The sequence below is a fragment of the Solanum tuberosum genome, unplaced genomic scaffold (assembly GCF_000226075.1).
Source record: "Solanum tuberosum cultivar DM 1-3 516 R44 unplaced genomic scaffold, SolTub_3.0 scf00034, whole genome shotgun sequence".
NCBI lineage: Eukaryota > Viridiplantae > Streptophyta > Magnoliopsida > Solanales > Solanaceae > Solanum > Solanum tuberosum.
In genome coordinates this window covers 1,011,520-1,038,121 of record NW_006238962.1, presented here as the reverse complement: position 1 = coordinate 1,038,121, position 26,602 = coordinate 1,011,520, and the positions used below count along the sequence as shown (strand labels likewise).

At 34.9% G+C, this 26,602-nt stretch overlaps 3 protein-coding genes across 6 annotated transcripts; all 3 read left to right on the top strand.

Moving 5' to 3' along the window:
* The first annotated feature begins 1,835 nt into the window (after positions 1-1,835).
* LOC102599989 (protein NRT1/ PTR FAMILY 1.2) lies at positions 1,836-6,775 on the top strand. 3 transcript variants are annotated; one of them, XM_015306587.1, is made up of 5 exons: positions 2,151-2,228; positions 2,791-2,914; positions 3,178-3,395; positions 4,675-5,225; positions 5,591-6,775. In XM_015306587.1, exons 3-5 carry the CDS (start codon positions 3,225-3,227, stop codon positions 6,444-6,446), a joined length of 1,578 nt encoding a protein of 525 aa, XP_015162073.1. In that variant the 5' UTR covers positions 2,151-2,228; positions 2,791-2,914; positions 3,178-3,224; the 3' UTR covers positions 6,447-6,775. The 3 variants fall into 3 exon arrangements, with proteins under 3 accessions (XP_006342519.1, XP_015162074.1, XP_015162073.1); XM_006342457.2 differs by lacking the exon at positions 2,791-2,914 and having other exon boundaries at positions 1,836-2,228; XM_015306588.1 differs by lacking the exons at positions 2,791-2,914; positions 3,178-3,395 and having other exon boundaries at positions 1,836-2,228.
* A 2,646-nt stretch (positions 6,776-9,421) lies between these two features.
* LOC102599657 (thioredoxin-related transmembrane protein 2) lies at positions 9,422-17,754 on the top strand. The gene is made up of 11 exons (XM_006342456.2): positions 9,422-9,729; positions 10,596-10,640; positions 11,033-11,089; positions 12,716-12,785; positions 13,094-13,135; positions 13,264-13,337; positions 14,547-14,617; positions 14,768-14,850; positions 14,989-15,098; positions 15,730-15,792; positions 17,128-17,754. Exons 1-10 carry the CDS (start codon positions 9,532-9,534, stop codon positions 15,790-15,792), a joined length of 813 nt encoding a protein of 270 aa, XP_006342518.1. The 5' UTR covers positions 9,422-9,531; the 3' UTR covers positions 17,128-17,754.
* A 1,334-nt stretch (positions 17,755-19,088) lies between these two features.
* Positions 19,089-24,182, top strand: LOC102599332 (uncharacterized). Of its 2 annotated transcripts, XR_001472868.1 has the most exons (17): positions 19,089-19,769; positions 20,579-20,710; positions 20,804-20,877; positions 20,988-21,057; positions 21,162-21,217; positions 21,327-21,398; positions 21,519-21,613; positions 21,756-21,822; positions 21,920-22,049; positions 22,130-22,348; positions 22,447-22,589; positions 22,657-22,831; positions 22,981-23,071; positions 23,165-23,322; positions 23,403-23,591; positions 23,696-23,818; positions 23,856-24,182. XR_001472868.1 is itself a non-coding variant. In XM_006342455.2 (16 exons), exons 1-16 carry the CDS (start codon positions 19,374-19,376, stop codon positions 23,753-23,755), a joined length of 2,127 nt encoding a protein of 708 aa, XP_006342517.1. In that variant the 5' UTR covers positions 19,089-19,373; the 3' UTR covers positions 23,756-24,182. The 2 variants fall into 2 exon arrangements, 1 of the variants encoding a protein (XP_006342517.1); XM_006342455.2 differs by having other exon boundaries at positions 23,696-24,182.
* Positions 24,183-26,602: the final 2,420 nt, after the last annotated feature.

The following is a 26,602-nucleotide window of genomic DNA, read 5'->3' as shown; positions in this document are numbered from 1 at the left end:
AAAAATTGATATTTGGTTTGATTTGATTAGGTTTGGTTTTAAATTTTGAAAATCGATACTATTTGGTTTGGTTTTGATTTTACTAAAAGACAACCGCAAAAATAACCAAACTAAATCGATAAATTAGATATATATATTTTTTAATTATTTATGTATTATTTATAAATAAAATATAAACATTATGTTAAAATTTTAATCAACTTAAATCTTTAACTTTATCATCTTCTTTAGGAAAAAATGTACAAAATAACTAACTATTAATTCAAATTAAATGGTATAATCACTGTTTGATTTAATTGTAACCCGTAACAAACAATTGCAATTCGCCTCTCTCCTTGAATTTCTCGCTCGCCACTCTCCTGATCTCGCTCGGCAGTCTCTCTCTCGCCTCCCTCACTTTATACAAACACAAATGTATAAAATGTGTTTGTGTTTGTATAAAGTGAGAGAAAAACTGTATATATACATATATTTTCGTTCGTCTCTCTCCCAAAGAATCTCGCTCGCCACTTTCACTCGTCTCTCTCACTTTTATACAAATTTTGTGTTTATATAAAGCGAGAAAAAATTGTATATACAAATACATATATTTTCGTCATATACACTTATAATTATGCAAATATAGATCTCCCCCTACCGAGTTTTCTTTTGTCTTTCTCCCTTTTTCAAATTGAACAGTAAAGAGAGAAACAAATTTAAAAAAAAGGGTCCAGCCCTCCTCAGTATCACCTAGGAAGAGGCCATTAATTGGAATAGAAAATTTAGTAAGAATTAGGTTCGAATAAATTTCCTAGGATCCTTTTCCTTTCAAACTACAAACATGAGAATCATTGAAATAGCTCTTTGATTGAAAGATGATGATTCCTATAATACATTACTCCAGCGCCCTAGCCTGCCCCCCACCGACCTAGCCTCCATGCACCGACGCATGACACCGCCCGTCACGCCCATCCTCAACGCCCCCATCACTTGTCCTAACGACGTCTCAATCTGAATTTCGTTTCTGCAAAAAAAATAATCTATTTTTTCAATTACACGAATTATACAATTGATTCGTATATGTATACCGAAATATACATATTAATAGCCATATTCATATATGTATATCGAAATATACATATTAATAGAAAGTTTGCTATGGATCGTAGCACAATTATACAAACTATAGCTATAGCATACAAATATGATTTTTATGTTTGCTAAACCTAAAATTTACTCTTTTCTTTAAGCCCAACACTGTAGTCTAACTATAATAATCCTAAGTCCAATTCCATCAAAATTCATTTTAATCTTTACTTACCCAATTCCACATAAAATAGTCACACTTTTTCTTAATTGAATCACTTTGTTCGTGTAATGACAACTCTAATATTGCTTAATTGAACCGACGATAGTTTTTTTGTGGATTGTTCATGTACGAGGTGTCTGTGTCTATCGAGACACGTACGTCCTCAAAAAAATTATTGCTTTCAAACCGAATAAACTAGAAAAACTTAACCAAATCGATGGTTATTTTTTCGTTTGGTTTGGTATGATTTAGAAATTAAAAAAAATCTACTAGATTTGCTTGGTTTTGGTTTTAATCAATAACCGATCCAAATCAAACCACAAATCTCCTAAGTTTCGGTTATTGTATTATTTTGTTGTAGTTGTTATTTCCTTCTAGTAGACTTGTGATATTTCCTTATAACTTGCTATATTTTCTTCTTTGTATCTAAAATTGCTGAAGTAGTAGCAATTAAAATAAACATTATATTTAATTTAACAATACAACACAAGACGTTGATATTATTATAATCATAATAATATTATTTGAGAAAGGAAAAATCTGACGAAAGTAAGAGCAAAACTTGGCAGAGGCATATGGTGCCACGAAGAAACTTCATGGAAAATGGGGGAAAAAGCAACGAAGTAGGGCCAAAACAAATCGTTTTTTCTGCAATATTGCTCTGCTTTTTTGTTTTATTTGATCAGCTCTTTTGTTTGTATATACCTGTAGTAGACGCTTGGTTGTTATCGCAGTGTTTAACTGTCAGTGGTGAACTGTGAGTGATGCTAACAAAGTTGAAAGAGGGAGAGGGTTTTTTTTCTCTCTTGTTTGTTATAGACTGATCGTACACATATGGAGAATTTGTTGTGTGAAAAAGGTGAAATGATCGAACAGACTTTGCTATTAGATGATTCTGAAACTCAAAAGGGTGGATTCAGAACTTTACCTTTCATACTTGGTATGACCTACTTCCCTATTTTTTTCATTGTGTGTGTTGATGTTTTGATAAACTTGTGTAATTGCTCTATCTGAAGTTCAATTTTGGTAATTTTTTTACATAGTGGTTGATTTATTAGTCAAATTGTTGAGTTGGTGATGAATGGAATTATCATGGATTGGTATGAGATAGTGGGTTCTTTATAAGGCTTGGGCAATTTTCGGGTTAGTTTTTGGGGCCTAATTTGAAATCTGGAGTGGAGGTTCGGGACCATGTGGGATGTGAATATACTCTCCCCATCCAATGTCATGTTCACAGGATAAATTTGCTAGGAACAAAAGGAGTGATAGTTTTGGTAGGTAAATGGAATATTGAATGATAGTTGAGGTATGGAACTCGTGAAAAGGTGATAATTTAGTTGTACTTTTGACTATTAATTCTTTTGATTTTTGTCGAGTTAGTTTTTGGAGTAAGTTCATTTATGTGTTGATTTCTTGATAAACACATGTAATTGCCCTTTACTGAGGTTCAATTTGATGATTTTTACCTAGTTATTGATTCGTTCGTTAAATTTTTTGGTAAGTTTGCTGAATTCGTTCCCCAATAGACAAGAGGCGTGTTGGCCAACTCAGCATCAAGCAAAATGAGTGATAGTTTTGGTAGGTAAATGGAACAATGGATAGTTGAGTTATGAAACTCGGAAAAAGGTGATAGTTTAGGTGTTTTTTTTTATCATTAATTCTTTTGATTTTGTCGATTAACTTTTTGGAATAAGTTCATTTATTTGTTTGTTTCTTGATAAACACATGTAATTGCCCTTAACCGAGGTTCAATTTGATGGTTTTAACCTAGTTGTTGATTTGTCAGTCATGGGTTTAACATGAAATTAAAGGAAGTGGGGTATTCCAATGAAACAGTTGGGGAGTTCTTGATTCACTGTTTAATGTTTTATTTTCTTGATTTTGGATAGGAAATGCGGCTTTGACAAATGCAGCGACGTCTGCTCTAACTCCTAACATGATCCTGTATTTGATGAATGAATATCACATGGATATGACTACTGGGTCCAATATTATCTACATGTGGTCAGCAGTTACCAATATCGCTCCAGTTGTTGGGGCGTTTATGGCGGATTCTTTTGTGGGTCGGTTCCAGATGATAGGATTGGGATCTGTTGTCACCCTTGTGGTAAAGTTCATTAACTAAGTTGGTTTCTTTCATTAGTTGCCTTAAGTTTAAAGGAGCAAAGTGACTTCGTAGTGTTAGTTGGAGCAAGTAATATGAGGTTGAAAGTTAAGATAGTCGAAAAGAAAATGAGAGGGCAGTCATTTTCCACCATGGAAAATGTTTTCCTTCTAATGACCAAATCTGTCATATCAAACATACTCGTAATTGTTTATTTTTCGTGTTTGTTAATGGATTCCCATAACTTTTTTTTGAAACTAGTAACATTTGTATTTCATTTAGTACTTAGGTAGTACTGAAAAACCATATTTACAAAAGCAGAAAGGAGTAAAATCTATCCAAAAACTGAACCAAATCTAAATGGATCCTAAAACATCTATGATTGACTCAGTTTCATTGGAGCAGACATATGGATTCCCATAACTTTTACTACTAATTGGCAGAACCTCGGTTGATTACGAGGAACCTTAATGCACATTTCTGTCCCTTTATATTTTTTCTACTAGTTTCTTTGTCAATATCTATGGGAACATTTCGTTTGACATCGAATACCTAACTTTCAATTAGACGAGGGGGTCAAATAATGTCTTGAGCATAGGTGGATCCCCCCTTTTTCCATTTTTTCTTGAGTCAAACATGCCTCTTTAGCTACAAACCAAACAAAGGAAGCCACTTTTTACATGGAAGAAGGGAAGACTTCTTCTCTACCAAAAATTTGACTGTACAAAGAAACTAATGTCTAGTTCACTGAACCTAAATACGGGAACTTGAGCAGCATCTGAATGAAGTAGAATTAGCAAAGCAGCTAGCAGTACATTTGCTGAAGACAATTCAGACTTCAAATTCAAGTACTGCTGTTTATCTAAGTAAGCCGATGGACCTTAGGATAACAATGATTCAACTTGTAGGTTAGCGAGCTCAGTAAGTATTTAATCTTCAGCACAATATCTTGTGTTTGGCGTTGTATGTTTGCATCCCCTTGTATGGCTGTAACTAACAACTTAAGAGTCACATTCAATGTGCACAAAATATTATCGTATGATCATGCAAAAATAAATGCACAACCTGTGTTCCCATTTGACGAGTTTTTAACTTCAGGGAAGGGGGAGGATGTAGCAACATGTATTCCCATTAATTGTTTGATCCCTCTTCACAATTTGACAATTGGAGGAATCATTATCACCCATCTGATGCAATTTTTGTAATATGATGAATCATAAAAATCTGTTTGAACTTGGTAAATTTACCGATAATAATTCTAGATATTCTATGTGTTTTGAAGGGGATGTTTATGTTTTGGCTGACATCAGTGATTCCGCAAGCAAGGCCCCCGCCCTGTGTCAATTCCAACAACATTTGCAGATCAGCAGAGATGTTCCAACTCTTCTTCCTGTGTTTCTCTTTGGGCATCGTTGCCATTGGAGCAGGTGCAGTCAAATCCTCATCTTTAGCATTTGGTTCTGATCAGTTGAAACGGGAAGTATATCAAGATAATGCGCGTTTAATGGAGAGATACTTCAGCTGGTACTATGCCTCGTATGCTTTGTCTATCCTGGTTGCTCTCACGTGTCTTGTTTATATCCAAGTCAACATGGGGTGGGCTTTAGGTTTTGGAGCTCCTGTTTTGCTAATGTTGTTTTCAACTCTTCTAATTTATTTGGGTACTCCATTCTATGTGAAGCTGAAGCCTAAATCGAGCTTAATCACTGGCCTTTTTCAAGTGATTGTAGCCTCTTATAGAAATAGATGTCTCAAATTGTCGTCACAGAGTGAAGATATACAATATCATCAGAAAAAAGGGTCAACCGTAGTTCTTCCAAGTGAAAAACTAAGGTAACTTTATTCTTACTAGACATTAGTTTTTGTGTTGGTCATCTTACTTTCTGCATATGCTTGAAACAGAACCTATGTAATGGTAAATTGTTGTTTGGTTATCTAGCCTGTATGCTTTTCCTTCCTGAACTAAACTATTATTTGATCGATCATTTATACCTGTTGCTTCTCTCACCTATATAGGCAATTGTGAAGTTCATTGTTTTAACCTGCACCAGCTGATGACATATATAACTCATTGTGCTACTGCCTCCAGCTTTTATTAATTAAAGAAGTCTCATGTCATGTTCAAAATTAGTGATGCCCTTTTCCAGTCCTGATATATTTGTTTGTATTACGTTTTAACTTCAATATATTGCCTTTAGGTTTTTGAATAAAGCTTGCATTGTACAAGATCCTCGACTAGATTTGAGCCCAGATGGAGAAGCAATAGATCCCTGGCGTCTTTGCACTGTAGATCAAGTAGAGGAGCTGAAAGCATTGCTCAAAGTTGTTCCAATCTGGTTGACGGGAGTTGTATTGTCCATAAACATAAGCCAGAACACTTTTCCTGTACTTCAAGCGAATACCATGGATCGACATATTGGTTCAAGCTTTGAAATCCCAGCTGCCTCCTTTGGCATATTTGCTGTCATCTCTGCTATACTTTGGATTGTCCTCTACGATTATCTGATTCTTCCCATTGCATCAAAAATGACTGGAAAGCCTGCTCATTTCAGCACAAAAGAGAGAATGGGGTTCGGGTTGTTTCTTTCCTTCCTGTCAGTTTTAGTGGTTGCAGTTGTAGAAGGTGTACGGAGAAGTATCGCAATCAAGGAGGGGTACTTGGATGATCCAGAAGGTGTGATCCCTATGTCAGCTATGTGGCTACTTCCCCAGAATTCCCTTACTGGCTTCGCAGAGGCCCTGCATGCCATCGGCCAAAACGAATTCTACATTTCAGAATTTCCTAGAAGCATGTCTAGTGTAGCTGCTTCTCTATTAGGAGTTGGTATGGGAGTTGGAAGCTTACTAGCTAGCTCTATAATGAGTACTATCGACGACCTGACTAAAAGAGGAGGGGAAGAAAGTTGGGTATCGAGCAATATAAACAAGGGCCATTACGACTACTATTATCTCGTTCTTGCAGGATTTAGTCTGGTTAACATACTGTGCTATATTGTTTGTAGTAAAGCTTATGGTCCATGCAAAGAAGAGGTGATGGAAGAAGAGAAGCCATGAATGGGTACAAGAACTTGTATATCGTAGCTCGAAACGCGCCAATCTATTATCCATATAGTGTCATGCCTATTTCCTCATAGCTTGTTAGTAGTAATATATATACTTTTCGGTTGATCCAGTCCTTTCCTGGATCCGTACATAGTAAGAACTTAGTGCATCGTTATGTTCTTTTTAACTTCTTTTTTTTATATATACTTATCAGCTGAGCATGACTGATGCTAATGTAGGTATCAAATGAAGTTGTAATCACTAAATTTTGTGGGGAGAAGATAGTTTTAGCTTGGTGTAAATAACTTTATATACTTGAAGAAGTATATTTTTGTGTAGTTTCTTTTTGGTACATAAATATACCTTTGGAAATCTTCTTGGATTATACAAAAAAAAAAAAAAACAAGGATGTCCTCTCACGTTGTACCCAAAAAGATAATTACAGCCTAGGTATATCATGGCGAATTCTTCAGAAAAAATTGTGTCTTCCACAATTGAATTGTTTCGAAGCTTAGTAGCTAAAGCATACTTGCGTGTTAAGGGTATGCGGATTTGGGTCCTAAAGGAGAAGGAGGAGCTAGCTTTAGGGGCGAAATCGAATGATTACAAGATAAGCAGTGAGACAAAGGAGAGCACTTAGACAAGTCAACCAAAAAGAAGACCACCAAGATAGGCATAGTAATTCGATCTTTTGATCACCCATTTTTGGAAAACCATTTTTGGGGGCTTCCTGTAAAATATAGTCCCAAAAAATATTGATTTATCAATTTATTTTTACTTAAAAAAACATTGCAATTTGCAAGAAAAAAAACTGCAAAATCTTTATTAAAAAATAAGGAAAGAGAGGTTGATATTTTTCAATTGTAAAAATATTTTAAACCTTGAATTAAACTACTCAAATCTTTATATTATTATATTATTAGACAAAATTTCTTATGCAACAAGATCTAAGATAATGTATTACATACACTTGGCTAAGTTATTAATTTGGAGTAACCCTTATAACATTCTGCAATTAATGTCTCTTCTAATAAGTTTTTAACTAAATAAGTAGTTGACAATTGTATAAACTTCATGAAGTGGACCGAAATGCAACCCAAAGAAAGCTTACTAAACTCCGTAGCGATAATGTTTTATTTGTAAATTTACTTTAACATATTTGATAGATAGGGTTTATACTTTTCTCGACTAAATTTACATTAATTCCTAATACTTGAAAAGAAATCATAAGAAAAGGTATAAGCCCTTATTTGCTAAATATTTTGACGTAGATTTAACAAACATAACATTATCATTAGGGAGTTTGATAAGATTTTTTTGGTACTTTTATTCTATCAATTACATTTAAAACTCATATTTTGGCTCACTTTTTTTGTGTTGTATTAACCATGATTTTTTTTCCCCAGATTGATAAGTAGACAATTGTTTTGATGTCAATGAAAAAGTATGCATTACATCAATGATTTATCCAGTAGTAAATTTCAGAGATAAAATTAAATATTGCAAAAAAAAACAACATTTTCCTTTAAATTTTCCTTTTCTTTCCATACTGACATTTTTTTTTCTTTGAAGAAGAGAACTTGTACAAATTTACTATTTTCAAAATAAAATATTCTTCTTTTTCATTAAATTGAATTGACGACGCTTTATGTAATACAATTATCTTTTAATTGAGTTCTTATTTTATTTCATATCAAGAATTCTTATTTCATATTAAAATACACATATATTTACTTATATCTTGTGTACTTATATACTTGTAAATAAATGTAACAAAATCAAAAAAAAAAAATCAACTAAATAGAAAGTTTAAGAATTTGTTCAACATTTTTTTTTGTCCTCTTGCTTCTGAAAAACAAAAAAGACTAGAAGGAAAATATTGAGCTTGAAAAATTTTACGGATTGATGATGAAACTTGATTTGTAGCTATAAGTTAGATAAGGAGAATTTTTTGTTTTCAACCCTTTTTATGTTTTTGACTGACACAAGACTCTTCTTGAAAACTATGCTTGTTGTGTGATGTTTATCCACACTCTAATATTTAATAACAACAATTATGGTTAACAAAACTAAATTAAACTAAACTAGACCAATTATTATGACTAGCTATGGTATATATTGTAAAGCATACATTTTGTAGTATACGGTTAATTTATTTAAGGAACATACTTATTTATAACATCTGTCTTGAATTTGAACCTATAATGTTAATGATATTTGGTTGCTGAAAAATTATTTATCAAAATCACAATCTTATAGTAGCCATAAGAACAAAGCTAGAGTGTTGACTCCAAGATTTAGTAATGTTAGCTCAAATTTTGTATTGTTTTAAAAATTCATGTACAAAATAGAGTTAGTAATTTAGAAAGACTAGAATTCAAAACTAACCGTTAAGTTTCAAATCATGAATCTACCGCTAAGTCAAACATAAGGAATTATAGAGGATACAAGCCTAAAACGTCTAGTAGTGTAAGAAACAAAGGTAAATAGATTTTTACAACGTCAATCCATTACTTGGATTTTCATTACTCTCTTTTACCTTCCCCTTCTTTGAACCTAAGGTAAAAAAAAAAATCCTATTTTTTCACGCAAAATTTGATTGATAATCTATTTGGTCAAACTTAAGAAAAAAAAAACAAGAATCTTTATTAATAGTAGCATAACTTATTTTTAGGGGGTGAATTTTATTTTATTTTATTTTTTACAAAAGTACTTTTAAAATTTTCGCTAAACATATATTGTTACTTTAATATCGACAAAAAATACGTTCAAATTAATTTGCCAAACACAAAAACTATTTTTTCAAAAACCACTTTTAACATATTTTTTAAAATTAAGTAGATTTTAAAAGTTCCCATTCCATAATGTTGCAATTAAATAGAAAGGGGTTAATCATACATTTTTAAACAATGTGGTGCAAATAAAAATGTTGCATAAATTAAGGGTGCAAAAATGCAAATTACTCTCACGGGTCAAGTTCAAATCAAAACTGGGCATTTGAGTTCTTCCCAGTTCGTTAAAGCTTCAGCTAAATATTCAAATGAATTCTTCTTAGCATTTTGCAGAATCAGAAAGCTCATTTGGTGGATCTGCAGCTATGTCGAAGAATAGCAATGGCGGATCGAGTGTTCAACGAGATCAGGAATCTTCTTACGATCCAGTGAGATGGTTGAATCTGATGGTTTCGGAGCCGTATTATCTGTTTCACTTGCTGGTTTTCTTCTCATACATCCCTGTTCGTTGCTCCGCTTTCCAAATCCTCGATCCTGCTCGCAATTCGTTCCTGCTTAAACGAGTATATACTCTTCTCGGCTTGAATCTCCTTTTTTTTTTCGTGTGAATAAAGTGGTTTTGCGTGTAGGTATATTGATAAATGATACATGCAATGGCTGATGAGAATGAATTTGTTTGGGACGGTTGTTACCTATTGTATTGTATTTGTTACTTCAAATATGTAGTAATACACACCTGGAAGCTGGTTGGACTAACTATCTAATACGTAGCTAGGAAAATGGAACAGCTGATGATAGTTCAAATAGAAAGAAGGAACAACTTATAGTTAGTATGTGAAACTCGCGAAAAAGTGACAGTTCAATGTGTTTTTGACCATTTATATCATAATGTTAAATCTGTTGTTATGTAAAGATGAAAAGTGTCATTTTATGTAATGACTGGTATGATGGCTTTGTTACCTTATCCTAGCTGAACTATCACCATTTACTCAACTAGGTGTGTTTTAATACATAGATGGTGATAGTTCAGGTAGGAAAATGAAACAGTTGGTGATAGTTCAGATAGATAAAGGTAACAACTGATAGTTGGAGTGTGAAACTCACGCAGAAGTGATAGTTCTGTGTTACCATTTTTATCATATTGTTAAAACTGTTGCTATGTAACAATGAGAAGTGTTCATTTATGTAATGACTCGTACGTAGTGTTGTTACATTTTTTTTCTTCTCATCTGCCATGATGAAAGACAAAAACAATACAATCTATCCAAAAAGGGTACATATCAAAGCAATATAGTACAATACAATAGGATACATTATGAAAGAATATTTCACAACCATGTAAACAAGCTGGTAATATACTTGTTTGAAATTCCGTCCTTCTCTGTGCAGTCATTATAGTCTTATTCACGATTTTCTGTTTCATTGGCAGGAGATTCAAGTGTTTGTTGCATACTGTGTCTTAACTGTTGTGAAGGTAAATATTTAACTGATCCTTTTCCAATAAAAATGTAGCATATACGACCTTGCTTTTTTTTATATTTTATCTTCATATTTTTGCTCATTCCTCGCTCATCCCAAAGACTTGTCCAATATACATGTTTTTTCACTTCAATAGGAGTTCATAGTCAGACTGTTCAGGTTGGAGTTTATCCTTTGATATGTATCAGTATCACCTAATTTGCTCAATTGGAGCATTAAAGGAACATTAAATCTTTTCCTTATCCTATTGAACAAACTCGTATAACATTTCTACTGCATACAATTTGCTGTCCAGCCCCTGAATTTTCTGTTGTTTGATGCCTAAAATTGTTACTTGAAGAGATCTATACCTGTTGTTTTGACATTGTTGTTTGCTTTGCACGACAGATTGTAAGGACAGAAAGCTGGGAATCCTTCATTCAAGATACTTTGTTGTTTGCTAAGGTTATATCTGTTATTTTTATACTCTTCGTCCTCAATCCTCACATAATTCTGCCCTCTTCATCATGATTTATAATTTATATGTTTGTGGATGACTGGATATAGCTATCTCTGATTTTCAAAATCTTTAACTTACCCAAAATGCCGGTAATATTAACCCCCATCTCATTTTGTTTCCCAAGATATTATATAGAAAATCAGCTAGATTCTTCTTTGTGAGACCCTGCTTAGTTACTCCATATTTTAAATCGTGTTAGCTCAAAAATTGGTGATTAGTAGTACTATTTTCCATGCAGTTTCTTCATTTTAAGCGTGATAAAATAAATTGATGTCTAGTTTCAGTAAATTAGTAAATCAATGTCCAATAGAAGAAACAAAACTAATCAGCCAACCCTCATAAGCCAAATTAGGTCATAGTCAAATAGGACAGAAGTAGTACTAGATGATGTCAGCTCATCAGGGCTTTTCAGTTAAAGGAAGAACTAGTCGAACTTGTCTGAGAAATTATTGATTGTTGCACTACTTGCTTAAATATTCTATTGAACTTTCAGCTAAGTTATGGCTGCTAAGGGCTACTGTGCGCTTGTAGTACGGTAACATTTTGTATAGTAAAGAAAATGACACCTCTTACATTGACCTATCATTTTTTTTATCTTGATAAAATTTATTGGGAATATGTGTACTTTCTTTCTAGAAGTAAAAAAGGAAACACAGTTCCCTTTATACCACGTACTTTAATTGATTTACCCTGCAACTTAAAACTGTTGTCAGGAGTGTGTGTGTAATATCCCCCACCCCCATCTCCATCCCCCAAAAAGGGGTAGTTAACTAAATAAAAAGGATCACAGTAAAATTGGAAAATTGTTGCAATCAATTAAAACCTTAATTTTGCAAAAGGCCTTTATTATAGTGGGTTTCTTTTCCACATTATACCTTTAGAAATGAAAAGAAGTAATCTGTCAGCAGTTGCTTGAAAGAAAAAACATAAAAAAGAGCTTCCGTAAACATAGGATTAGTGCTACAGTGACCAATTGCAATTTGTATATTTTTTTTTTGGTTGATAAAGTAACAATTTTATTGATGTTTGAGCTATGGCAGTTTGTAAACTTATAATGGAAAGATAAACTTGAATTACAACTTATGATACTTATAAGTCATAGCATTTCAGACTTTCCCCATGATTGGAAAAAAACATTGCAGACTTTCCCATATTGATCTTAGTGGTACTGGTTTGAAAAATTTAGAAATCTAAGGAGTAAGAACGAACATAGTGAAAGTGGTGTATTCAATCTATCTTGATCCTCTTTGATATTACACTATGCTTATACAAAAGAAGGAAGAAAAAACAAATCTGTGGCAATTAGCAGACTAGTCATTGCATTGCGTTCAGTTAGTATGATATGTAGCAAGCAGAGAAATTCTTATTAGGAAATTATTACTGTAAATAGGGTTCATCCTGACATTTCTCAAATTTTTATTCTTTGATTGTGCATACTTGGGTATCAAATTTAATATTGGAAATCTGGTTTCAAATTTCATTACCATCTACAGCTGAGTAGTTCTTTATAGCTTCTGTTGAATTCTTATTATTTACATTGGAATATTTAACACAAAATTGCTTTTTTTCAGATTTTCCTTACTGCCATTGCTTTAGTTATGGATTATCACTTGGCTCTCTGGTATGCATTGGCATTTTTAGGTGGGTTCTACTCTTTGTTTGCAGTTTCTGATAATGCTAGCTGTAAAATTTAATAGGGAGGTTCAAAAGCACTATGATTGTCATAATGCGATGCATGAATAAGCATTATGAGAAATCTATCTATTAGATGGATGGCTTACTGACTTTCTTAGCCTTTTGCAATTTCGTTGTTACCCTTATTTGAGAATGTTGTTTATACTTGGTAATCTTCTTAGACCCCACTTGTGGAATTACACTGTATATGTTGTTGTTGTTTATACTTGGTAAATTTATCTAATGCAGTTGTCGTATCGGTTTCTTCCTTGCAGTAATACATATTATTGCGCAACAGCCTCCATATGAAGGACTAGGTACTCTCGCTACTCCCATTATGAGGCTACATTTGTTTCTTATAGTTTTCTGAGCTTAACAGGGTACATGGAGTGACTTGTAAAAATAAAATTTAAGGTACACTGAGTGTGTAAATGTAAACGTCCAGGTTCTTCAAATCATTTGACACCATTGCAGTTGGAGAGTTTGCTTACTGAAGGAAATACATCACGATTTTGGCTGGTTGGTTCTCTGCAGTTTTTCATTGGTATTTTTTTCTTTGGAAAGGTTCCTTATCTGTAGTTTCTACTTAGCGTTGTGCCTCCCTGAAGATAAGAACAAACATTTTTTATTTGTGGTGATTGTGAATGCTTAGGAGATTTGGCCATTTGGAAATACTCTTGAATGGTGTTGTGCAAACAGAAACTTACAAAGACCTTGGTTTGAAAATGTAACACATATTTGTTCTTCTAGCTGATCCTGTCTGCTATAAAACTTTTTTTTTTCTTTTGAAATGGTAAAGGTACTATCAAGTCTGCTATACAAGCACTGTAGTTATCCTCTAATCCTTGTGTATTTGAGCGGAGAAACTTTTTAATTTATTTGGCTCCACAATGTGGTCAGCACTATGTTATTGTTAACATTATTCGTGTGGTACTTGTTAAATGGACCTTGGGCCTAACTCAACCCAAAGCTAGTTCATGAGGGGAGGATTGCCCAAGACCATATGAAGAGACCTCCCATCCTTAAGTGAGCCGATGTGGACTCAAACATCCCCCGCACGCCCAGTACTGAAAATTTGGTGCATGGAACATATAAGATGGTGGCACCACATTGGGTAAATAATGATCGGAAAAGGCCTCACTCTAATACCATGTTAAATAGACCTTGTGCCTAACTCAACCCTAAAAGCTTGCTCATGAGGAGAGGATTCCCCAAGAGTCCAAGACAATATAAAGAGACATCCATTCCTAAATGAGCAATTTGGCTCTCAACAGTCAACAGTACCTAATTGCTCTTTTTTCAATTTATATTCTTCCTTTTCTTTCAGTTATCTGGTACAGAAGTAAAATTAGAATATTTAGTTGAAATTCCTTTAATTTGCATTTAATGAATGAGTAGATGATGCTAAGACTAATAGAGTTAGTGTGCTGCTTGATTAGAATGTTTTAATTTCTGATCAATAAAATTTTTATTAGCAAATTTCACTATTTTGAATGACCAAATATAGACGGTTTAACTTGTAAATGATCATGTTAAAAAAAATATCATGTGTTACAAAGTTAAATCAGAAAGTTGAATAGAAGAAATAAAGAGGATCTAATCCCACTCTTGTGTGTGTCATGTGGCAAAAAGAAAATGGAGATGACATGAAAATGACCTCTCTATTTTTTGTATACAATCTCTGTATTTCTGTTCCTTCTTATACTTTATGGTTGTCACCTTTGGCAGGTTGAATTTCGCGCTTTCTCCACATCGGCTTGCGTATGCACAAGTTCCTTTTTTCCAGAACTTTCAATAACGTGAGTGATATGCTCCATTATGATTAAAATTATTATTAAAATTTAGAGAGGCATTTTATGAAGTTGGTCATTTGTTCACCCAAATTTGAATTCTTTGAGAGTTTTTCTCTTTGTTGTAATGGCAAGTTTCTTATATATTTTCCTGAACAGATACTCAAATACAAATTTATCTTTTGGGACAATTGATCTTGGACTCTTCCCTAATGCTGCAGAAAGATTTGGCATTTCTTTTGGTGTGTTATTATTTACTCTGCTGTTATATGTGTTATATGAACTGGATTTGTTGATTTTGTGGTGTTTAAGACTTTAAAGTGCTATTGTTGTTTCATTTGACTTTTCAATTGACTGGTTCATTGGGAGATCTTATCTAGGAAGCTTGAACCAACTTCCGGTGTACATTCTATTTGAGAATGCTGTAGAGGTTGCACGCTTTCCAGAGTTTGATTATGAGCCATATGTTTTTGGTCCTACCATTACAAAGGTATTCTCTGCTACCACAAGGTGCAAGTGTTGTATTTTCCTACCCCATCCCCTGCTTGCCCTTTCTGTTCCAAAGCGAAGTAATCTATTCCTATTGCATATTTAAACTGTTTGCTTCCACTTTGTGGTTTTCTCCTCTTCCATATTATAGAAGTATTCACCTTTTATCCTTCACCAATGTATTTCTGCACAATGCCTGATTGTTGACCTCATATATTTTTAGAGATTCAGATTTTTTCATACTTTAACAACGACCAGCTAGGGCGTAGTTCACATTTACAAATGATATCTTAGTTCAACAAATACATTGGATGTTGTGAATCTCAGAAATATTCCAAAATATGACTTCATTAATCCCTTCGTCTTTTAATAGATTCCTCTAAAAGTTCAAACGCACCCACAATCATGCCTCATGCTTTCTATGGCTATCCTCTGGCACTTGCTGTCAGTAATATATTTGTTCTGAAAAAATATACATAGCAATACCTTATTCCTTCTTTAGTGCAAATAGAGGTACTTGAATTTAGCATCTTAGAATCAGTTGTATCTTGTCTTTCTTCAGATTTCAGCTGTCTGTTGTTTATGAACGATGAAATTCTGTGCTGATGACATTTGCAAGTTCTTTATTGCAGAGACTTCTTTGTGGGCGTTTTGAGCTTGACAAAAGACTTTTGGATTATGTAAATGGAAAATAGGTAATGGTGACCTGTGACTGTTTAAGAGCCTACTTTGAATACCTCAACTTATGTGCTTTCTATCACCGTGTATATATGTTTTTCTTTGCTGCTTGTGTTCATTCACATAACCTTATAAACTCACTGTTGCACAATGCACATCATGTTTTCTTGGATTCCTCGTGAGGTGGTACAATTCTCCTGATATTGCTATCCATGTGGTTTCCAGAGGATGTATTTCTTCTACTTCAAAAAGCTTCGTGCTTCTATGTCTTATTAAGTGGATTGTAAGTTAGTCATCTGCACAAACATATAAATTTCAGCCCATTACTTTGCACATACCAATTAGAAGTACAAGTGACATTACCAAAATATATCAATGTCTATTTTGTCTGCATCATATGTGAAGACTGAAACTCACTCATGACAGAGCTAGGTAGCAATTATCAGGAAAATGAAAAAAAAACAAATAAACCTCAAGACAAAATGTCGAAGTAGTTTCATTTGAAAATACGTAGTTTTGACCTCCATCCAATGCAATTATCTAATTCATCGCATAGCAGTTTGTTCTAATCCTCTTAAAACTTTCCTTAAACCTTTGGAACAACTCAATACCTTGGTTTCTATCTTATTTTTACATGCTAGATAATGCGTTCTTGATCTCTCCATCTCACCCTGTTTCCCATTTGATCATCAAAGGTATCTATTTTAGGGGGGGGGGGGTGAGGGGGCATTGGTTCAATCAATGAAATGCTGTAGATCTATATTGTCATCAAACATAGGATCTTTTCCCGTTTCGTTGCATTTTACCCCAAAGACAAATGAATTGCTCGATTCCTTGTTTCATGTGTCGTTCACATACTTGGAACAAACAATTTAGGTTGTCGAACATTGTTATTCTAATTCACAGATCTGTGAAACTAGCGCTTGTTAGCATAAACGTTCTGTATACATATTTAATTACTTGGGGGGGGGGGGGGGTGAGGGGGCATTGGTTCAATCAATGAAATGCTGTAGATCTATATTGTCATCAAACATAGGATCTTTTCCCGTTTCGTTGCATTTTACCCCAAAGACAAATGAATTGCTCGATTCCTTGTTTCATGTGTCGTTCACATACTTGGAACAAACAATTTAGGTTGTCGAACATTGTTATTCTAATTCACAGATCTGTGAAACTAGCGCTTGTTAGCATAAACGTTCTGTATACATATTTAATTACCTTTAGCCTGCGAGAACTACTGCTTCACGGTTAGGAATTACTTATGTTAGCTTCAAGTTTATTCTGATTTGAACCCTTCTAACATGAATGTTCAGTTAATGACCCAAACAAATGCATTGTTAACATTCCTGCAGGTCAAACACGAAAGGTATTCGTGATCTCCCAGTTGTTCGTCCAACCCCAATAGAAGGAGATGTTATTCGTTCTCACACGGTTTCTGAAGATACTAATCACTCTTGTTCTTCCCACGAACTTCCTGCCAAAACTACAGGTAAACATGTTAAGGGTGCTAGATCAGACATGAATTTGTTCATTCCCTTGAGGGGTGAGGGGGACATGAAATTTGTAAGGAAATTGTATTTTGCATTTCCTTTTCTTACATTAGGAGAACACGCAGTTTGTTCATAACTTTGTATTGAGTCACCACGATATTTTGGAGTTCCACTTAGAAAAGCTAGAATTCTAAGATACTGTAATGAAATTTCACTTGTAAAAGTTTGAATTTCAATATATTGTGCTTGAGAGGAGAACATGTAGTTTGTTCATAACTTTGTATTGAGTCGCCACAATATTTTGGAGTTCCACTTATAAAAGCTCGAATTCTATGATATTGTTATGAAATTTCACTTGTAAAAGTTTGAATTTCAATATATTGTGCTTGAGAGGAGAACATGTAGTTTGTTCATAACTTTGTATTGAGTCGCCACAATATTTTGGAGTTCCACTTATAAAAGCTCGAATTCTATGATATTGTTATGAAATTTCACTTGTAAAAGTTTGAATTTCAATATATTGTGCTTGAGTTTTACATGTATAAAGTTTCGAACTCCATGACATTGTACTAGACTTTCACTATAAAGTTTGAATTGTATAAGCAAAAGTGTTAAAGTTTGAAGTTTGAACTATGAATTTTTCATTTTCTGTGCAAAAATTAAAAACTCAAAAATCAATAATCAATATTTTATTGATTCGATTATTGATTTAGTATATGACTATAACTTGGATCGAGTGAAGAAATTCTATCCATTCCTCATTTTCCTTCTCTTTGTATTGAGTCACCACGATATTTTGGAGTTCCACTTATAAAAACTCGAATTCTAAGATACTGTAATGAAATTTTACGGGTAAAAGTTTGAATTTCAATATATTATTTTTGAGTTTTACATGTATGAAGTTTCGAACTCCATGACATTGTACTAGACTTTCACTATAAAGTTTGAACTATATAAGCAGAAGTGTTATAGTTTGAACTATGAAAATTTTATTTTCTTTGCAAAAATTAAAGACTCGAAAATCAATAGTTAACATTTTATTGATTCGAATTATTGATTTAGTATGATTATAACTCGAATCGAGCAAAGAAATTCTATCCATTCCTATTTTCCTTCTTTTGTATATAATAAAAATATAAATATAAATATAAATAAATAAATAAATAATATTTGAAAATAATTTTAATTCATTAAGAAATCTTATGAGCTATGACCAAATGGTCCAAAAGAATCACTTATCTGTTATCCCTCTTCTTTCTTGTCGTATTATCATTCATCATCCGCCACGTATAATTCCACCAACAAATTAAATTGCCAAAAACCGTAAAATTTTAATTAAGAAATTAACGAATAAGAAAATACGAGTTACGTAGGAAATGACTAAATGAGAATTAGTTACATAATTAAGAAAAAAAGGGAAATAAAAATAAAAATTAAAGATAGAAGTATTGAAAATACTCGGAATTTGATACAAATAATTAGTTTTGTTCTTAAATTATTGTCTGTTTACAAAAAAGTCGAAAAGAGGTTGAAACTTTTAAACTTGAAGAAAATTTAGGAATTTTATTTCACTCATTTCGCAAGATTTGCATTGAATTTAGTGATATTTTCAATATTTTTCTCTATTTCAAATTATGTACCCCTCTTTTCTAGATTTATTAAAAATCATAATGTTATTTATATTTTAATTATTATTCATTATTCATTATAACTTATGATATTTTTTTTAGAAGTATAAAATTTTAATTTTTTTTTTTTAAATTTGACTTTGGAAATTCGAACAAAGACTAAATTGTGACTAGGGAAGTAATTTTTCTTATGAAACTAACGAAATGAAAGGGGAGCTGTCACCTCTTAGTTCATCACTTTTCGTCGTCTCTCTTGAGGCAAACCCATAGTTTTCATCGTTTCTCTTTTCCATAGATCTCCACAATAAACCTTGATTTTTTATCGGCCACCGACCGCCGGCGAGTTCCCGGTGCTCAGATTTCTGTAATTCCGATTTAGATATAGGAGATCTGTTGGTTGTGAAGGAGTGAGTTGAAGAAGAGTCTAGAAGGTGAGCTTTGACTGATGACGACCGAGTTAGGGTTTTCACAACTTGATGGATGATCGATATGCCTCAATTGCGTAGTGGAGTGCGAAGAGGCCGTAAACCGATTGCTGCGATTGAACCGGAAGAAAACAACGATAACGACAACAAGAGGGTTACAAGGAGAACAACTGTTGCACGGACTACGAGGCAGAGGGGAGCTGGTGGAGTTAGAGTAGGAGGAAGGAAGAAGAAGAGTACAGATAACAAGGAGAAGGAGGTTGTACCAGTAGGTGATGAGAATACTGTAAGGAGAACAGCGTCTAGAGAAGAGGATAAGGAGAAGAAGGAAGTAGAGAAGGAGGAAGAAGTAGGAGAAAAACAGATGGATGAATACGACAGTGGTGGTAAGAGTGGTGATAAGGGTTTGGCTGCTGAGGATGAAGGCAGCACCGCTCCACTGCCTGAAAGGGTATCATTTTCTACTCATTCTCTCCTTTCAACAATTAGTCTGTGAAGTTAGATAACTGTCTTGAGTTTTATTGGATGTAATTTTCAGTTTGAACTCTGCAAGTCACGAGGTTGCAGGTTTCTTGGTCTGTCTGATGTGTAATTTTTCTTAAACATCCATGTGGAAGATTTAATTTTTTTGCAGTAATGTAGTTTGGCCATAGATTTTGAAGTTGAAACTTGAAAAATTGAATTTTTGAACCTGAAAATTTGAGTTTCTGAAGTTGAAACTTGGAACTTGAAAATTGAGTTTTTGAAGTTGTGTTTGGTCAGTTCTTGCTAACTTCAAATTTCATGGCCAGACAGATGTTTGAAGACAAATTTTCAAAATCTATGGTCAGACGCTAGCTAGTGTTTGACTGTGGATTGCAAGTACTGCAGTTAGGTGTACTACTAGTTTGTACATTTTGTTCTTTCTGACTCCTTTGAATTTTATCGTAAGTCTAGCTCAGTGGGAATTTGTTTCTGTGGTCTTGTTTGGGGAATCGAAAGATAGGCCGAGTATGTGCTGGATGTATATGGTTCGCTTGGTATGGTCTAGTTTTGGTTGTAACATCACATTCATTACTACACACACGCACAAATAGACACACAAAAAGTTGTTCACTGACTTTGGTTTTGATAAATTTGCTTGCCGAAATTATGAATTCTCTAGTCCTGTCAAGGTGGAGACACGTTACTGTTGCTCTTCCACTTTATTTTTTCCCTAGTTTTACATTGAAGCACTTGACTTGATTGTTGTTTTAAATTGCGTCCTTTTGCGTCCAATAGGTCCAGGTTGGTGGATCGCCAGCCTATAGGATTGACAGGAAACTTGGTAAAGGAGGATTTGGTCAAGTGTTTGTAGGTCGTCGTGTGAATCCACCCAATCCACATGAAAGAACTGGCCCAGGAGCAGTAGAGGTACTTCGTTACTTCTCAATTTTTTACTGTTCTATTTGTTGTTTGCTGAAGATGATTCTCTTTATTATGATGAATTATCATTTCTGGTTCTAGGTTGCCCTGAAATTCGAGCATAGAAGCAGCAAAGGTTGTAACCATGGACCACCTTATGAGTGGCAGGTCTACAAGTATGTGGTCATTTAACGCTTGTTGCTCCTTCTGTTATCTTATTTATATTACTGATATCTGGTAATTAAAGATTTCCTAAGAGTTGATGCCCTTTTCCTGTTCTTTTTAGTGCACTTGGTGGCAGTCATGGTATACCACGTGTACATTACAAGGGACGTCAAGGTGATTACTATATTATGGTATGTCTTCTGCAGTTTAATGGATTTATTTTAATTATTTGTTTCAAGTTACAGTTGTTTCCAATCTCCTTTAGAACTGCTGAATTCCTGTAATGAAATTACAGGTTATGGATATGCTTGGTCCTAGTTTATGGGATGTCTGGAACAATAATGCCCACACGTAAGTTGTATTCTCCATCCGTGTTATTATAGAAAATGCTTATCTTTAAGCATATTTATGTTTTCTGGGCCTCATTTCCAGCTCTTTGGTTCTTATGTTGTCCATTTAGGATGTCTGTTGAAATGGTAGCATGCATTGCCATTGAAGCAATCTCCATACTAGAGAAATTGCACTCCAGAGGGTAAGTATGTTATGCTTAGATTAACAGTTCCTACTTCCTAGTGTACTACATGTATGAAGCTGTTTTCTATCTTTAGGTAGATTGATCTGATTGGTTTGTCTGGCTGATGTTGTTCTGAAGGTATGTGCATGGGGATGTAAAGCCTGAAAACTTTCTTCTTGGAACCCCCGGAACTCCTGATGAAAAAAAATTGTTTCTTGTTGACCTTGGATTAGGTGAGTTAATTGTAGCTTAGAACAGAAGAAGGAAAAACACAATTTATTGTTGATCTTTCCCATATTCTCTCTTTGGTATCTTCATCATGCTCTATTCAGCATAATATGGTCATATGCTGATTTACCTGTTTATATGGTCCAGCAACAAGGTGGCGTGATGCTTCTACCGGCTTACATGTCGAGTATGATCAACGGCCTGATGTCTTTAGGTACAATATTCAATAATCCAATTTGTCCTATCTGTATGTTTGGCTACATTTGTTTTGCATCTGATTCCACTGACTATTAAGAGAACCATTTCCTCAGAGGAACTGTAAGGTATGCTAGTGTGCATGCTCACCTGGGAAGGACTGGAAGCCGGAGGGATGATTTAGAGTCACTGGCTTACACGCTCATCTTTCTTCTCCGAGGCCGGCTGCCTTGGCAGGGATACCAGGTTTTCTTTTTTTTCAACTTATTTGCGGCATTTTACTTGTAATTGTCTCCTTCCGGTGACGTGATTTTTTTTCTGTTTAGGGAGAGAACAAAGGTTTCCTTGTCTGTAAGAAGAAGATGGCATCTTCTCCAGAAACTCTTTGCTGCTTCTGCCCTGCTCCGTTTAGGCAGTTTGTGGAATATGTTGTGAACTTGAAGTTCGACGAGGAGCCTAACTATGCTAAGTATATCTCCTTATTTGATGGAGTAGTAGGTCCAAATCCAGAAATCAGGCCAATCAACACTGATGGTGCACAGAAGGTAGGTATTATTTGCATACATCTGTATTCTATGTTTTTGCTGATGTTGAAGAATCAGCAACAAGTAGAATTTGCTAACATGTTTTTCATTTTCTGAAGCTTATTTACCAAGTTGGGCAGAAAAGAGGAAGATTGACAATGGAAGAAGAAGATGATGAACAGCCGAAGAAGAAGGTTCGCATGGGAATGCCTGCGACACAATGGATCAGTGTTTACAATGCTCGTCGCCCAATGAAGCAAAGGTATATACAGTTTGGAATCTCTTTGGTTTGAGCTTGAACAATGCAGTGACATTGTTTCGGCTTGCAGGTATCACTATAATGTTGCTGATATGAGGCTAGCTCAGCACATTGAGAAAGGAAATGAAGACGGACTATTTATCAGCAGTGTGGCATCTTCTTCAAGCTTGTGGGCGCTAATCATGGATGCAGGAACTGGGTTCAGTGCCCAAGTTTATGAATTGTCACCTTTATTTCTTCACAAGGTCTGTTATGCTCCAACGAGTGTGGTCTATCTTTAAGCATATTCAAATAAATTATGTTGCATATTTGCTATACCTCTAGCTAACTTATGCATGATTCAATTTACTCCTTCAGGCTTTATCTAATTCCCTCTGTGTATGTTTAAACGTAGGAATGGATTATGGAGCAATGGGAGAAGAATTATTATATAAGTGCTATTGCTGGAGCTACTAATGGGAGCTCATTAGTTATCATGTCAAAGGGTTAGTGAAGCTCTTGTAACATGCTATACATGTTTTGCACCATAATCTGTGATTTAGGGCAGACTAAACTTAGTTTTGTTTGTAAAATGTCAGGTACGCAGTATCTGCAACAGTCATACAAAGTCGGCGAGTCTTTCCCATTTAAGTGGATAAACAAAAAATGGAGAGAGGGTTTTTATGTCACTGCCATGGCAACTGCAGGAAGTAGATGGGCAATTGTTATGTCTCGTGGGGCTGGGTTCTCTGATCAGGTTTTCATCATGGATTCTCTTTTGATTTTTTAGGGTCACTTGCTAGTGTTCAAATTTGAAATTCGGTATATAATTTGCAGGTGGTGGAATTAGATTTTCTCTATCCTAGTGAAGGGGTCCATAGGAGATGGGATGCTGGATATAGGATTACGTCAACTGCAGCCACATGGGATCAAGCTGCTTTAGTTCTAAGTGTTCCAAGAAGGAAACCTGCAGATGAAACACAAGAGACACTTCGTACTTCTGCTTTTCCTAGCACTCATGTCAAGGTTGTTTAATTAATCAATTATGTTTTTCTTAACAGGAACCACTCTATTTGTGATTTTTTTTTACTCCATGTTCCATAGTTAACTATTGATTGTGCTCACTGCAGGAGAAATGGGCAAAAAATCTTTACCTTGCATCTGTCTGTTATGGGCGAACTGTTTCTTGAGGCACCAAGGTTTGGCTGCTAATTTTCCTGGGTGCCATGTGATAACCCTGAATGTGCCTTGAGGCACCAAGGTTTGGCTGTTTCTTGAGGCACCAAGGCAAAAAATCCTGCATATTTTTCTAACTAGTGGAGAAAAATAGATGATACTGTTTCGTGCTTGTCAACCCGGCTTTTCTTTTCATTTGGGGATGCTATTTGCAAAATCCATTGCCATCAATGTATGTGAATATTAGTATAGGCAGTTCTGGAGCTAGGATATGGGAGTAATTTACATAATGGTTAAAGATTGTACAGCTTGAACAATAATTAGTTTTCAGAGACGACCAAAACAGGATATTCTGTAGTATTATGGACCCTGCAATTTAATATTTTGTAAGGGATTTCGAACACTGTTAGTAATTTTATTTTCTATTTCTATTTTTCTTGCCCCTTCCTGGTTTTGGTTCATGTCAGACCATATATTATATCCATTAATTCTTCACACCAAGTTTGTGCTGGAAATGCATTTTTACTTACTTTATGGTAGAACCCTGTTCCTGTTGTTTTATATGTTAGCTCTATCACTCCTTATGTGCATTCATGATCATTTTGGAGTTTCGGTCACTGGAAATTTTAATTTTCAGCACAGGCTTCCCTCCTCTGTCATACCTCGTACTACAGTAAACTCTTATTCTGAAGTTGTCCTTGTTTAGTTTATTGCACTTATACTGAAATAAGAGGTAGTTTGAAGGAAAAAAGGAGCAGTTGCAGTCTGTGCAGTATAGTTGTTTGCACCACCTGTACTATTGGAAAGATGGAAATGTTATGAATTTAGATAACATGGTGGGCATGTTAGACTTCTTTGGATTCTTATGTAATCTAACCTGCATTTTCTCTGTACTTTCACAGTATCATCTTGATACTGTTTTCAATAAGATCCTACCTTATCCAAAAAAAAAAATGGCACTTTGGTCACCAGACAGAAGTACTGTTAGTGCATGCACCCCCAGCCCCCATTTCTGTTGTCATCCCCATTATTAAAATTTTAGGGTATGAATACGTTAGCCTGCATTAGAGTGATGTAATAGGTATTTCCAGTAGATTAGCCTGCAAAAATGAAGTATTTGTAGATTAGAAACTTCTCACAAGTATTTGAGGTACCATACTGAAGTGTACTCAATAGTTTATAGTCTGAAAAGATGCTTATTTGCAATATGTTGCATACCTGGTGCTGTAGGAGATCAATTACCATGTAGCAGCACGGGAGTTACTTAAGATGTGTAAGTTACCAGTCTGCTAATTATTCTGTTGCCACTATTAGGATTTCGAGTATCTAAGGCTGTTTAGAAGCGCTATTATTCTGGTGGAAGGTTGGTCTGTTGCCCATGTTACTTCTTTTTTACTTGAACAGTATCAAAATTTTCTGGATTTTGCTAGATGCTACCTCCCATAGTATTTTTGCTAGATTTTTAAAATAAATGCTCTTGAGATAAACATTAGAAAATAAGTAAGAAATCCACTTGTTCTCCAAGATAACAGTTTCTAGGAAAATATTTTACTTCATACCAAACACCACAATATATCTAAATTCGCGTGAAAGTGGTCAGCTTATGTTGTATGTTCTTGACCTTTACAGTGGAGGAAGTCATATGATATGCCAAAACATGAACAAGCTCCTGCTCCATTTAACATTGATTAATTCAGTTCTCTTGATCTGCTTGTTGGTCTACTTTACAAGTTTCTTAGAATTGTTTTTCACTGCCGCGTCTTTGCTTCAAACTTATATTGCCTTTTGTCATGTGTTTGGTATTTTCTTGTGATTCTTGGGGGTGATATCAGAGGATTCTGGAATCTGCAGAGTTCCCTATCAGAGCTGATATACCCACCCCTCCCCTTTCTGAAAAAAATAAAATGAAGCTTTTTCACAAAGCATTATCAGCTGGTCAATCACGTGGTTCCCGGATTCTGATGACTACGGGGTTTTAGGTAATGCAAATGGCAGTTGTTTGCACTTTTTGTTGCAGGAATCCTTTTTATGTGTTTATGCTGTCTACATGGTGAAGGGGAACCTTGGAGAGTAACTGGTAAAGTTGTTGCTATGTGATCAGGAGGTCACGGGTTCAAGCCTTGGAAACAGCCTCTGGCAGAAATGCAAGGTAAGGCTGCCTACAATAGGCCCTTGTGGTCGGGCCCTTACCTGGACCCTACGCATAGCAGGAGCTTTAGTGCACCGGGCTGCCCTTATGTTGTGTACACGATATTCTATCTTTTGTAGTGTGTGCAGGAAATTGTGGCTACATTGTAATGTCATATTCTTTCCAGAGTCCACTAGCCAATTTTATTTGGGTGGTTGGTGTCTGCCTACCTGTGGCTTAACGTGTTTATGATAGCTGCCAATCTGATGAGAGTTGTTACCAAGTATTTGTGGATGAAATTAATTTGTTACTTGGAAACCTGTCTTTTCTGTGAAGGGTGGTCCAACTTGCAAATGCAATCCTAGCCTCTTTCTAGTCTTGTGGTGTGTCTTTGTATTTAGGTGACCCCATGTCAATTTTGGTATGCACAGTTCTGTGGTGTGCATAGATGCTTCTCTAGCTACATCTGACGATTGGCTGGAGCTGCTTTCGCTTCCCAGCTTCAGAATATTTCGAGGATCTAGTAATAGATAATACCGATATTTTGTGATAGTTTGTTCTGCATCAAACTGGTGCGTAGCTCACTTGGATGGAGCTAAGGTCGGTAGCTCACTTCGTGTCTTGGCACCCTAAGGTGTGGCTTAGTGGTCTAAAAAAAGTGTGCGCGAACATTATGTTTATACTTAAAAAGGTTGGAGGGTGGGTTGGGAGGGGGGGGGGGGGGTCCTTGTGG